The 15,380-nt window shown below is 45.9% G+C and overlaps 1 protein-coding gene across 1 annotated transcript in view; it reads right to left on the bottom strand.

Moving 5' to 3' along the window:
• Positions 1-14,173, bottom strand: part of LOC138521774 (serine-rich adhesin for platelets-like) — a 69,384-nt gene extending 55,211 nt beyond the window's left edge. The window contains exon 1 of the mRNA XM_069634850.1: positions 13,771-14,173. Within this exon, the coding sequence (XP_069490951.1) occupies positions 13,771-13,804 (34 nt within the window). The 5' untranslated portion in view covers positions 13,805-14,173. The remainder of the gene's footprint in view (positions 1-13,770) is intronic.
• Between the last annotated feature and the right edge of the window lie 1,207 nt (positions 14,174-15,380).

Here is a 15,380-nt window from a genome sequence, read left to right as displayed (position 1 = left end):
AGGTTTCTAAGCGCGGACGTGGGGATCGATCCTGTGTTGCTCCAATTGTCTTGCTTCGAAGGCGAGCATGTTGCCCCTAAACTATCCGCACGAGAACTAACCAATGGAGTGATCTTCCCTGATATAAAGATATGTATATAGCGTATCATAACAGAATTTAGCCATTTTCTAAGTACATCATATTTTGGAACATTGAGAAACTGAGGCCCCAAGAGGTCATGTAATTGACCTAGGACAGGGGCATGCAACCTTTCGCCCTTCAGATGTTTTGGATTACAACTCTTATGAGCTTTGACCTGCATAGTGCTTTTGTGTGGAATCATGGGAGTTGTAGTCCAAAACATCTGGCGATCCCCAGATTGCAACCCTCGGGCCTAGGATCACACACTGTTAACCACTTGGAAATCCAGGATTAAGCCCAGGAACCATGGATCAACAGCCAACTCCTCTATCCTCCTTCCCATTTATGTAATGGGCCTCATTACGAGGTCAACAATGTTGTAAATAATGGTGGTAATGTTAAGGAGGTCTCATTTGCAAACATACTCCAAAAAACAGATGCAAAGACATTTCCACCAACAAATGGGCATCGTGCATGAACCAAAGATGTTTATTTAACCTCCATCAGCTGGGAGAAGTAATTAAAAAACAGCCCTTCTCTGAGCTGGTTAAAAAGGTTCTCGGCTCTGCCCCTTGCACCACACTTTTTGTACAACAAGACATTAGTTACATATTGGACAGGTCAAACGAATTGATTGGTGCAAATATCCATAGTGTCCATACATTGATGAAATTGTACTGGTTGACATATTCTCTGACACCAACACCCACACCGTCCATTTCTGACATCACCCCCTGAAATCTCCCTCCCCTTAGTGACCTCACCATGTGCTGACCAGAGGAATAGCTGCCAAATATAGGTTTAAACTGGATCTTTTTTTGCTTAAAGATTAAGTGAGGCAGTGCATAGCACTCAAAGCTTAATGAACTAGAAAATCATCCCCTTGCACTCTGATTGGTTCTCTTGTTCTTCCCTATCTGTTCCCTTACTTCGTTCCAAGTCTTAGTTATAAAAAAAAACTATACATGGCACTGCTGAGATTGTATTTTCTACTATTTAATTAGTATTTAATCATTCAATTTTACTGCCAGAGTCTACACCTGGCTTTCTGGCCAATATTCCCCCTTCCATGGGAACATTTGTTGTGCTAAGCAAGCCCTTCTAATATAAATGCCTGTGTTTTTGTGAATTCAGCCTTGTTGAGCTTTCTGGGGCCTGGAAGCGCTGGCTAATTCTGAACCACTCTGTGGCATCCATTTTGGATAAGATGGCTTCCCATTACTATCGCATTTCTATGTTAATAAGCTATACTCGCGTGCCATTACTGTTGTATTCAGCATATATATATTGCTAAATTATGTCTTCATGGTTGCAAGCGATATTCTTCATGTATAAATGCATGTTTAACCTAGTGTCTGTGTTTCTTCATGGTGAGTGCATATTTGCTTCATGTCTATTTCATGAACGTGTGTCCGTTAAGAGAGAGTTTACTTGTTCTAGCCATTTTTAGTTATATCAGGTTCATTTCCTCCTCTCTCTATCTGGAATAAGGCCGGTATGGTCACCTTGGTGAGTAGCATTTGTCACCAGTGCAGTTTTAGGCAGGGGGAGGGGTAGAAGAGAAGCTATGGATGGCATATTAATCTGCCCCTCAGTTATGCAGTGGTAACAAGAGTCAGGAGAGCAGGTGGGCAGGGTAAGAGGGGAGGATTTGTGATGGTTTTGGAGTCTGGGGATATTGTATATTTCGGGTGCTTTGTTGCATTAAATCGGCACCGTAAACTCACTTCAACTAAAGGTTGTTCACTACATTTCAAGGGTTTTGTTGCACTGAACTTATTCACCTCACAGTAACTGAAGATCACTTGCTGTGACTGAAGCCCACTGCACCTCTGAATTACTGCACACAGAGACTCCAAATTGTCAACCGCCGCACAATGGGTTTCAGTTTACTTAACAAACAACTGACGCAACACTGATTCAACCCTATACCTTGGTAAGAGGCCCATCCCTTACTCCCCCAATTACTAAAACTCTCCATACTCCTGCAAACACACTGGCCAACTATGTCACCCTCACACGGCAACCACAATCACCCACGCTGACCCCAAACAGCAAAACGCCACACCTCCAGCAATAACTCGACAATCTCAACACAGTGGACGCACCCTACTCCACAGGCACACAAAGCCTCCACATGGACTCAGGTACCGGCACGTCCACCGACCCATACCACCCAGCAGCAAACCCACACACAGTGACCGGCAGGGCTGGTGATAGGATTTGCAGGGCCCTGAGTAGGAAAAGATACGTGGGGGCCCCCTTTATTTGCATATTGAATAAAGTCACAGAATGAGTCTGCAATACTCAATGTATTCATGTTGTACAGTTTCATAAAAAGAAGTTGATAGAAGTAAGCCAAGAGACACATTAATATTACAATATAACTTTGATGTCCAGTTTATGAATTGTCAGAGCTAGCTATTACATATCTGCCAATAACAGGAGTAAAGCCTTTTTGGAGCAGCAGACAGAATGACCTCAATCTGTTTGAGAGACTTCTCATTTTGGCAGACAAGGAATTGTGAAAACATGATTTGCCCAGGAGCACACACTTTGGTTAACTGCAAAAGCCAAATTTAAGACAAATATGCAACTCAGGCATTTGCAAACACATCTAGTGGTAGGAACATTATTTGCCAAAGGACCTTTTGCAACTTTGGTTTTAAAACTCCAGCTGACTTTGGAATGTAGTGTAAAAAAGTGTGATTGTGTTCTGATAACTGGCGTAAACTGTTTCCGTTGCTTTTAGTTCTGTGCTGTGTCTATCTGGCCCCATTGGTCCAAGTAGCAATATGCTTGTCACTCAGGACCACAGATGAGGATTATTTTGAATGAATCTACAAAGAATGCTTTTAATATTTCAAGCTACCTACCTGAAGAATGTCTCCTGCTGTGACCGCAGGATGCCAGGGCAGGGATTGGGGCTAGGGCAGACAGGGCAAAGTGTGTCCATTCACCGGAGCGGCTGTGTGTGGTAGTGAGGGGAAGCCATTTCAAAGGTCTTCACGTGTTAACAAAATCCACAGGGCTCATGTCTTAAGAAACGTGGGAGGGCTCATTGATATACACACAGGAAGTGAACCTATCAACGTGCTACCCCCGGGTCTGGGCGTATAATGAATGTTTATAAATCAAAAAATAAATAAATAAAATAATGTGAAATTGTATTCAATAGACGGCGTCGGAAGCGGCCAGTTCTGTGCTCTGTTACTCTGTTACTCTGTTACGAGCGCTGGAACGTGGTGCGGCTTGACGCGAATCATCACGGCAACAGGTCCGTTACTCTAACCGCAAAGGCTGCGGGAGAGTACAGCGTTGCCGAAGGAAGCTGAAGGGAAGCGCTGCCGAAGCCCCCTGCTACCCCGTATACTGAGTATCCACATCAGCGGCCCCGTACGTGGCCTAGGGGCTGGCAATCGGCGGTGGGCACTCGGCTGATATACGCCGTGACACCGCGATACCACGGCCCGGAATTACAGCGGCCCTGCGCCTGGAGCAGCGGCTGCAGAGGGCTCCGCGGGCGGTTCACGGAATTGCAGGAAAGCGGAGAAAAGCGGAGGGCGGCCTGGAGCAGTGAAATCTGCCTATCAGCAGAAGCGCCCATGTGAGGACTTGGTACTTGGTAAGATCCATTTTAAGGAAACCCGGCTACTTTTTTCCTTTCGTTTCTGGGCCGTTTGATTTGGCCTTTGCTAGGTCTTAGGTCCTATATTGGAAGGACCTAATTTGCATTTTGCATTAGGTCTGGAGGCCTAGTCATACGCTGACCATATTAGGAGACTGTAGGTCACCCTTGGAATCTGGCTTCATACTTTATACATAATCTGCTCCCTGTGACTATTTGAACTCCTTTTGGACAAGTCTATATCTTATAGACTGTGATCGGGTGCTTGCAATTGAGCTTATAGGCATACCTAGCCCAGGGGACTGCTAATACACTGCTCTAAACAGTGTCTCTACCCACGAGACATTGAGTTACCAGAGATTATTAAAGAAGCATTTCAAGACCCATCATGCTATCAGTCAGGAAATGCTCTGCAACAGATATAATCTACGTAATCAGAAGAGCAGAACCCCGACAATAAAAACAAACAAAAGTAAAGGATCCAAAGAAGCACCTGTGGAGAAAGGTGCAATCACTGATTTCTTCTCACTCCCTGATACCGCTAATATTACAACACCAACACCCCTGATGGATAAATCTACGGGGGGCTCTGGTATGAATACCTCTATGGAGGTACTTGGTGAAAGTGTAATAGATAACAATTCATTATTGGACTTGTGTTTATCTATGCAGAGATCTATGCCTCCTTACCCATGAAGCAATTCGGCTATCCAGAATGATAGCTACCAACACCTGCCTACTCACACACAGCGTGAAACATACAACAGTCTATCTGCTTCTCCTAATTTGGATGTACATTTGGAATCTTCAGAACCTGATTGCGGTAGGGATCAAGGAGAAAGTCAAATAGCCCTGGGTGACTTGCAATCTTCAGTTGCATCTCTGCAATTTGCTCTAAACATCCTACTAAAGATGTGTGGGAGGATATTGGAAGTCACCCTTACCCTACCATCAGTAAATAACGGTAACAGTGATCTGCCTCACAAGGAAGAGAAGACCATCCAGCCAGACTGCCCGGAGATCGAAGACATTGATTCTAACACCACAACGAATGTGGACATCTTCTACTCACGTAAACAGCGATGACTGATGAAAAGAGCCCTTGCGAGGAAAAAGCGCCAAATGGCAACCTTAAGACCACCGGACACAGTGGAGCAGGAAGAAGAAATATCTACTCCTACCAAAGGCAGCACCCCTAAACAAGATAAGAAAAGACCCAAATGCAAGGCACCTCGAGAGAATAAAGGCACTGCTAGCAGGGAGAACAAACTGACTAGTTGGCTTATTCTTGAGAAGAGCACTATCAATAATACTGTCGAGGAGATTGTCTCTAATAAGAGTATTATTGTACCTCAAGCAGATGAGAGAGATTCAGACCATTCAACATGTCTTGATGAATTGAAGGACAACCCCGCAGTTGACACTACAAATGCTGTACCAATCAATCCAGCTCGAACGGATATAGTATCTGAACCATTAGGGGAACTTCAAAATGACGACAAAAGCAATAATATACCATATCAAGGTGGAAGGATATGTATTATCAAAAACCTGTACCAAAATAGCGATCATGATTGGCTCTCTAGATCGGCGCTGTTAACTAGACTGTATTCTATACCACAGCTTGGGGTGCTGAGATCAGAAGACTTTGAATATGTGGAGCCCTTGAAAGCAAATAATTCCAATACCTCGGCACTACACTGTAAATTTTTAGCGACTGCCAATCTGATTCGCAGCTACAAAGCAAGCTTGTGGGAAGTGGATGTTGAAGTAGATGCTGATCCAAATATAATCGATCCACAATGGCCAATACATATACCAAACACCAAAGCGGTTGAAACTATAGTACCGAAATTACCTAAACGCAACACAGTACAACTAGCGGATGTGCAAAATGTTCTTAAATGGCTTGCCGAATCCCTACAGTCGCTCTCCTTAACCCAATGAGATCAAAGCTTATTCACATGGAATTGCCGGGGATTTAGCCACTTATTATCGGCAGTGGGCTCATCTTCTCTGCTAGTAGGGAAAACATGTATTTGTCTACAGGAGACATGGATCACTACTCAGGCACTTCTCAATGGCTATTCAATTCATCAGGAATTAGCCAAAAAGGGTCCCAAGGGAAGACCGTATGGGGGCCTTATAACTGGAATTATACACCCACTAAAATCTTTGAGGATCCACTCGAACTTTGACGAATTTGTATTAGCTGTTGAGATTGAACTTACTGGTAAAGATAAAATGGAGAAGATGTTAGTGATTAATCTCTACAATCCACCTGATTCTCCACACAGAGATCTCATTCGGGATGCTTGTCATTCGTTACTGATTGACTGGATGATTGATTCTGACCACAATCTAGTAACAATTGTAGGTGACTTCAACTGTCATATGGTTGGTCCTATGAGTAAGACCAATAACCCATTGCTGAAGAATACAGGCACGATGTGGCATAAGGAGGCGAATGCGGAGGGACTGCTGTGGCTCAATTTTTTCAACGCTTGGGATTTTGAAATCTTGAATGGTAGAACTCCCAGTGACTATCCAGGTCAATCTACTTGGAGAAATACCAGAGCCTGCAGTACTCTAGATTACATCTTTGTAAGTCCATCAATGGCTAATCTGACGGCGGACATGAAGGTCAGTGACAACGATTGGAGTGACCATTCCTCTTTATTATTAACATTTAACTTTGTTCTTCAACATATTTGCCCTCGATCGATTGGCGATTTAAGAACGAACCACACCTCTTCAAATATTCGCTGGTCAGATAAAAACATCATAAAAGCTGTAGAAGCTATGAATAAAATGCCAGACATTGACCATGCTGCTCTCCTCAGTATGTCCGGTAACGATATTGAAAAGTGGATAACTTCCTTCTCTCACAAGCATGCTGCTGTGAAGATTAACATAATCGATCCTGATGCTAAAACAACTAATACATTTGATGTTGAAATCAGAGACGCTAAAAGAATCTTAAGAGCAGAACTTAAGATGCTACAGAAAAACTCTACCACCTGGGATAGTTACCTGATCTCCAGTAAGAAATGCAAAAATGCCTTTAGATCTTGGCTTAGACAAAAACGCTATGCGTCCAAATTAGCTAAATGGCAAAAGACAGTTCAAATATTATGCTCAAGAAACTCCCGCTCCATATGGAGTTTATTGAGTCAGGCCAGAGGCGAAACGAATAGTAGTCTTAACAATCCCATTGACAAGGACCAGTGGGAGGAATTCTTGAGAAGCCGCAATAACCAGTTATCTGGTCTGTCTATGGTACTGATGGTCTGGAGCAGCCCTGCCCCTCCTTTCAAGGTGTCGATTGATTCATTGATAATCATGATCAAAAATCTCAAATCATCGAGAGCGCCTGGGCCTAATGGCCTAGCGAATGTTATATTAAAAAGCAACCCTGAATATTGGGCGGAGGTCCTGAAAATACTGTTTGAAAAAACTTTGAAAGACGGCCTTATACCGGACTCTTGGCGAACTGCAACCTTGGTCCCCATATATAAGAGGGGAAGTCGCACAGACCCCTTAAATTATCGATTATTATCTATGTTGGATTCCACTGGCAAATTATTTTCGACATATTTACTACAAGAGCTCCATATATGGATGGACAGAGAAAAGATCTTGGACCTATTCCAATGTGGTTTTAGGAGTGGATATTCTACGGTGCACAACCTTATCACAATGGATATACTCCGTAACAAGGCTAGATCTCCCGACAGTCCTCCATTATACATATTATTCATTGATTTTAAGGCTGCCTTTGATATAGTGCCGAGAGACCTGCTGTGGACCAAATTAGAAAATCTAGGATGCCCGAAGGGAATATTATACTACCTCAAACAGCTACATTGGGATACCACAGTCTCTCTAAAATTAGATGCAACGGGTAACAGAACCAATAAGATCGACCAATCGCGAGGTGTCAAACAAGGCTGTGTGACAGCACCAACATTATATAACCTCTTTGTTTATGACATCCCTAAAGCCTTATCTGAAGTCCATAACTGCCCACCTAAGATTGGCCCTGCTCACTGTGCAGTTCTAGCCTATGCGGATGACATAGTTATTATGGACCATACTATCAAAGGTCTTCGAAATTCTGCAGAGGCATTATGGAGCTATGCCAATAGGAATGGCCTTACAATTAACCTAGACAAAACCCAGATGATGGTCATCAACAATAAGAAAATCGCCAGAGTGAGTCTACAAATACAAGGGTCCAGAATTCAATATACTCCCTTTTATAGATACCTGGGAATTGAAATAGAACCAAAGGGTCAATATGCGATGTGCAAGCAAGTTTGAATTACGAGAGCGGCACAAATTAGTGCTTTAATATATCGTTTTTCCACTTCTCACTGTGGATACACAGTCTGGGCTGCACGACAACTGTATCTACAGGTACTAACCCCTATGATTATTTATGGATTAGAAACCCTGCAGCTCATGGATTTGGGGTGGCTCCAGATATTAGAAGGAAAATTCTGGAAGAAATTACTTGGCCTCCCAAATTGTATACCAATGGCTATCTTAAGACTTGAATTGGGCCTGATATCTTTAAAAGCACAAGTTCTCAGAAAAAGAGCTGAACTATATTTAAAGATGTCACCAGTTGCAGAAAATCCTCTCCTGAACACATTGCATAATGAAATAAATAAATCGTCTTCATTCCCTCTCATGAAAAAACAAATGGAGGAATATCTGGAAAAGATTGGCTGGTCAAATAGGCGCAACGGCATTCGAACTTCTACCTTGTGTGCCTTATCTAAAAAATCAGAATTATATGACTGGATTGAAAACTATGCACACTTGGAAGAGTTGAAACGATATAAATTTGTCCAACATACGAGATACATTTTCAAGAAACCGGTTCCCTATCTTTCTTTGTGCCCTTCTCCGCGATTAAGACGATTTATTTTATTACTGCGGATGGACCAACTCCCGGTATTGGCTATCAGCGGGAATATGAGTAATCTCACCAAGACAGAACGATCCTGCCGGTTATGCAAGAATAATATGGCGATTGAATCAGGAAAACATGTATTAACTAGATGCTCGGCCATGCAAAAAACCTATGCAATTTGTTATGGGGACTTTGTCCATCATTTGGACCATATTTGCAGCGAAGATTTTTGGCTTAGGGCGATCAATGGCCCAGGAATGAAGCTCTATATTGCTGTATATAATGTATGGCCAACAATTGAAAAATTACTAGAAATAGCTCTATAGAAATATTCTACCTATTTTCCATTACTGTGACTATAACTAGTCATATGGTTGGTTGTATTAGTTAGGGTTTAAAAGAGATATTGACACGCAAGTCTTATAATATAGCTTGAATGTCTATTTTATATAAGTTACATTATTACTAGTTACGGATTAATGATATTATCTTTGTTTTATTTAAATAGAACTTTATTCTATAAAATGTTTTATTGATTTATATGTGAAAAGCTTATGTTAAGCTGTTAACACATTAATAAATAAATAAAATAAATAAGTATTCAATAGAAGAAAGTGCACAGAACAAAGGAGCATTGGCCTTTCAAAAAATGAATCCTCACCCCCCGAAAAGTAACCCAATAGAGAAGGTGTACCTGTAGTGTTGCCAGCAAAGTATAAAAGGTGCGCACCTTTAAAGCCCGATAATCTTTATTGGAACATTCCCAGCATAGCATAATCCCAAACACAAGAGACATGCTTTGATGACACTTTCATGTGGGCTTGTGGGTGTCTGCCCTGGGTACGTGATGACCTGGGCTCAAATGCCAGTGTACAAACACACGAGCAAACAAATCTTTATTATAATGCCGACATCAAAATAACCCAAAGGGGGTGGCATCTGCCCCCGAGGTCGACCCACGTGTACCCTTGGCTAGTGACTTGAAAATCAGCAGAGTCAGGTCCAGGGAAAGCGAGGTCTCCCGCCTCCAGGCCAGCAATCTCTCTTCCCACACCCCGAGCTGATGGTCATGCGGGCATGCCCGCGCTTCCCTTTCCCTCCTCATCCCCAGGGCTGGCTTTCAACACTGCTGTATATTCATGAAGACGACTTGAAAAGTACACACATCATAATAAATTAGCACTCATATAGCGCTACGAACCCTCAGGTATCTGAGCGCTGCTTATTATTACGCACGGTGTGTGGCGCTCATTTATCGACCTCAGAAAGATGAAAGGCTGAGTTCGACACTGCCGGGATTCGAACCTGCGTCAGCAGCCTCCACATACAGATGTCAAGCGCTGTGCTATAGGACCGGCTGATACCACAAAGACTACTGATACCAGAATGCAATTAAGCAGAAGGTTAAAAAAAACATGATCTGCAGGTTTTGTAAATGTACTTTCAAGACTTGCATTCAGAAGAAAAATGGGTGAAAAGGCAACCTGTTCATTTTCATTGTTTGACAAAGGTGCGCTTCATGAAGGATGAGGGGAAAATGGGACTTTCAACAAAAAGAGAATGCGTTTTGCTCTGGCCGATCGGAGCGCGTGCATATTAGGGAGTTATGATATGATATAAGTCATTAAAAAGGCGCCTGTAAAGCTAGATATAGAAACATAGTGCCTGGCATGCTTGGCTTGTCATGGACGAAGTCATGGGCTTGAGGGAGTGACTGGTGCTTTCTGGGTGTTTTCATAATACAAATTTAAATTTCTCAGCTTCTTCCAACCAAAACGTTAAGAGTATCTTGTCAAAAGGAAGTTCTACTTCAATGAGCCATTTCTTTATTTATTTTATTGTTTACATTTATAGCAGCGCTATAGCAGCGCGCAGAGCCCGTGGGAGTCTAGGCGCTGCGGTCGAGCAGTTCCATGCCATAGGTGGCAGAGTCAGGAATCATAGATCAGAAGGTGAGAGCAGTTTGATGAACAGGTGAGTTTTAAGTTTTTTCCGGAACAGGTGGAACGAGGGTTCCTCCCATCACTCATGCAGAGCTTGCCCTTTACACGCTCTGCAAAACAAAGAGAGCAATACCACACCTCCTTCCTTCCTTTTCCTCCGTCTCTTCTGGCACGCGCTCTACTCTACCCTCTCTGCTTGTTTACTCGCCAGACCGACTTGGAGAGCTTCGCACTTTCTTCAACTCAATCCCTCAAAAACCGAGGTGATGTGTGTTCCTGCTTCCACTGTTCCTCCCCCTTCCGCCGCCCCTCTTCCCAGGGGCGTTGCTAGGGGGGGGGCTAAGGGGGCTAAAGCCCCTGATGTTTTGGTTGTAGCCCCCGATAGAATCTCAGGAGCTACAGCCAAAAGGCTAGCTAGCCCCCAGTCCCAACAGTTCCAACATCAGCGTAGCCCCGGGTCTTTTCCAGACCTAGCAACTCCCCTGCCTCTTCCTCTATTCCTCCCTCCCCTGCGGCCCGAAATCTGGGCGTTATTTTCCACTCTTCTCTCTCCTTCACTTTTCAAATGCCTTCTATTTCTCGATCATGTCAGCAGCAGCGGCAGCACAATAGCCGAAGGCCCGTCCATTTCTCACCACTCATGCTACTAAACGACTCATTCCCCGTTAATTGTATCCCCAGGCCTCAGTCCCTGCTTACAGACTTTCGCCCTCTGCTCAATATATAACTCCCCTAGTCCTCTTATTTTCTCTCTATCCCCTCGTGAGCCTATTCAGCTCCCCTTTGAGAGACGCCTACTGTTTCATTTTCTTGGTGTAGTTTTTAAATGTCTGCTCCTTATCTGGCTGCTCTTCTCTCTTTTTTCTCCCCCGCTCGCTCTCTTCGATCTCAGTCTCAATTTCTTCTATCAGTTCCCTGTCCTCCATGCGCGCCCTCTCGCTTCCGATCCCTTTCTCTGCTTGCTCCAACATTCTGGAATCCTTTGCCCCTTTCAGTTCACTCTATCGCCTCCCTAACTCTGCCCAAACCCCGCCTCAAAGACCACCTCCTATCTCTCTGATCTGACCTCCCACCTTGATTGTTTACGTTATGCTAATGAACTGTTTATTGTCCTGTCCAGCGCGCTTTGGTGTAAGGCGCTTTATAAAGCAAAATAAATACAAATACATGCCCGTGTGGGAGGGACGGGTATTTTTCTTTAGTTTGGAGAGTCGCAGGGGGTTGTCAGGTGGCGGGCACCAGAGCCACGCGGGGACAGACAAAAAAACATTGTGCCCGAACTAGCTGCTGCCTGCGGGGCCCCCATGACTGCGGGGCCCTCATGACTGCGGGGCCCTGAGCAATGGCACAGAAGGCCCGTGCGTTGGGCCGTCCCCAGTGACTGGTGAACTGAAACTACCAACACAACAGCAAAAGCACTTGTGTACTCTCTCGCTCCTCCCACTAAGAAGCCCACCCCTTCATCTTCTTTTCAGATCCGTCGGAGTGCCCGGAGCCCCTACAACAGCAGTGGTGCACACATGAATCCCATTAACACAACCTAATGATCCGTGTGTCCGCTCTATAACAACAAAGTAGTAGGATTTTAGTTATGTAAAACAAGAACTTCACGAATCGCTGTACCCTGCTGTACAAATGGAGCTTGGAAATGATTCGATCAAGTTCCTACATTTCACTTAACCAAAGTGTGTGATCCTGGGCAACTCATATTATCTCACTCTGCCTTACTTTTCTGAATTGCCAATCTCTGCAAGGGATTTAGTTCACCCTGTATATGACTGTAAAAAGCCCCACTATAGAGTTACTCTATAAATATTAATAATAGTAATTAAAAGTATGTTGCACCCTGCAAAATCATTTGCCTCAGGTCTCAACCAGATGAAGTTGGTGCCATTTTCCTCTGATGCTGACATGGGATGAAGATGGAGTCGAATCAGCGAAGGTGTCACTGTGACACTAAAAAACCGGGGCATCAGACAGAGACAGTAGCACTCCAGCTGATGCTCACTTCCGCCCGGCTGAAGATGTGTGGGGGCCCATTACAGCATGATGGTCGGGGGAACCCCCTTGTCTAGAGAAGGTTACTAGCCACCAATTATCACGAGACGGCCAGCCAGCGGGGAGCGGAAACACTAAATGCCCACTGAAAAGCTACACATCCTTCTTTGTCAGCAAGGGCTTGATCCCGAGGAACAGGTGATAAAAGCAACGAGGTGATAACAGTTCTGTAGACGCTAAGGGAAGTGACAGCCGGTAGGGCTCCAGCAAATAGAGTGCTGCAATCGAACATTTAAAGATCCAGAACCAAAGTAATATGGAAAGGAATCTATTGCCGTGTTATAAGACTGCTGACCGACAACATGGGGGCATTTGATAAGATTCGGGGCCCCTTTCAACTGAAAGCGTTGAAAGACGCAGACGTCTTCCGTCTGGCCACTAGACTTATATGAGTTTTGCACTATTGCCCTGCGCGCGCTTTACAAGTGCACACAATTAACTCTGCACTAAATGCCCACACTGCGATTTTCTATAATGCTCCAATTAGCCCATGGTGCGATTTCTATATGTTCCCTCTGACTCTGTACCCTTGACATTTGCAAAGGTCTTAATGTTTCATGGTTTCCTTCCACTTTTCTAACTTTTAGTCCAGCTGCTATGATGGGAGCGGTCAGTTAGCTCAGCAGGTTAAGCACTTGCTACTTTCTCCTCACTCCGTCAACTTCCAAGGCCGCAAACTTGATCCCCATTCACGTAATATAAACAGCGATTCTCATAGCGCGTAGAAGCATTAGGAATCACAGGGAGCTATTTAAAGATGTGATATATATAAATTGCAAAGTGCAATCGAAAAACTAGAACTGGACATATCCCGAGCATGGAACAAGATGACAATGTTGGTTATCAAATAATTGAAGCGATAGGGTCGCCAGATGACCCCAGATGACGTCAACACTGTCCAGCCAGTCCTGAGCTTTCCTCTTGAAAATCACTTTGATCTGATAACTTAGGCCACTTCATGCGTCCGAAGACTACGAGTCCCAGAATGCATTAGGTTTCCATATGAAAACTAAGTCATAGGTCACTGGTTAACAAGTGAAAGTATGCTGGGGTCAATATGTTACACTAGGCTACGCGAAAGGCGAGAGCAGGAACTCACCACAGAGCAGCAGCAGGCAGCCAGGAACAGGCATCGCCGGGGCGGGGGCTGGGCTGCTCAGCTGTAGTCAGTCACCAGCTGATGGTCCACGTTCCAGTGGGGGCCCCGAGTGCACGCGGTTCCAGTGCAGCATCTAGCAGGGTCTCTTGGTGCAGGCGCAGCTTCCAGCAGCAGGGTCCCCGGGTCCCTCCAACAGACTTCCCCAAAGCTGCCCCAGCTGAGCCCCCAGCAGACGGCAGAGCTCCGGTGCCCTCGAGGACGTGTCGTCTTCTGATGTCCCCTGGGCGGGGGCTCCCACCTGAGTGGGCATAACATGCCCCCTCCCACGCATCTCCAGAATCACCGAGTGACATTCCTCGCCCCCAGGCCGCAGCCACTCCCAGGCCGCCTCAGGGCGATTTCTCAATCTCTCTCAGAAGAAAGTCTGGCCTTTCCCATATCCGTACCGTGAAGAACCACGCATCCTGTCCCCGAAGCCGGTTTCTTCCTCATACTGACTGGGCCGGGTTTGGGGGGCAGGGGGGAGGTTTTGGTGGGGTGGATGTTGTCCACTGAGGGGTAGTTTGAGAGCTTGATGTACTGTACATGTGACAGGTTTGATCAACTTGCAGCTCCCTCCAGAGCCCCCTGCGTCCTGGCCCATTTCCATCACTGTTGTCCAATGTAGCCTGCAGCCCCCTCTAGCAGAGCCCCCTGTGTCCTGACCTAGCCCCTCACTGTGGTGCAGTGTAGCCTGCAGCCCCCTCTAGTAGAGCCCCCTGCGTCCTGGCCTAGTGCCCTCACTGTGGTGCATGGTAGCCCGCAGCCCCCTCCAGCAGAGCCCCCAGCAGCCTGCCAGAACAGTGTGGCCTAGCTCACTCACTGTGGTGCAGGGTAGCCCGCAGCCCCCTCTAGCAGAGCCCCCTGCGTCCTGGCCCACTCCCCTCACTGTGGTGCAGGGTAGCCCGCAGCCCCCACTAGCAGAGCTCCCTGCGTCCTGGCCCAGTCCCCTCACTGGTGCAGGGTAGCCTGCAGTCACCTCTAGCAGAGCCCCCTGCGGCCTGGCCTAGTCCCCTCACTGTGGCCCAGGGTAGCCTGCAGCCCCCTCTAGCAGAGCCCCCTGCGTCCTGGCCTAGTCCCCTCACTGTGGCCCAGGGTAGCCCGCAGCCCCCTCTAGCAGAGCCCCCTGCGTCCTGGCCCACTCCCCTCACTGTGGTGCAGGGTAGCCCGCAGCCCCCAGCAGAGCCCCCTGCGTCCTGGCCTAGTCCCCTCACTGTGGCCCAGGGTAGACTGCAGCCCCTTCTATCAGAGCCCCCTGCGTCCTGTCCCAGTCCCCTCACTGTGGTGCAGTGGAGCCTGACATCACTGGTGTAACAGGGACCCCCGCCGAGGTGCGGGTGGCCACGCCACTACATGTCCTGGAAGGGGACCCCACTTGGAGTAAAACAAATGCAAAAAATAATCTTTTTTAATTCACTCTGCATTCATAAAGAAACGTTATTTTTGAAGTCCGAGGGCTCCCCTTAGCCCATGACATGGAAGACCCTAGGCTGGAGGTTAGAGGAGCTCAACATGCTGGCAGAGACGCTGGCAGAAAATGTGGATGTTGTGTTCTCCACTAACATGCAGCG

Source organism: Ambystoma mexicanum, chromosome 13, assembly GCF_040938575.1.
Source record: "Ambystoma mexicanum isolate Mex_15411 chromosome 13, UKY_AmexF1_1, whole genome shotgun sequence".
Taxonomy (NCBI): Eukaryota; Metazoa; Chordata; class Amphibia; order Caudata; family Ambystomatidae; genus Ambystoma; species Ambystoma mexicanum.
This window is presented reverse-complemented; position numbering and strand designations above follow the sequence as displayed.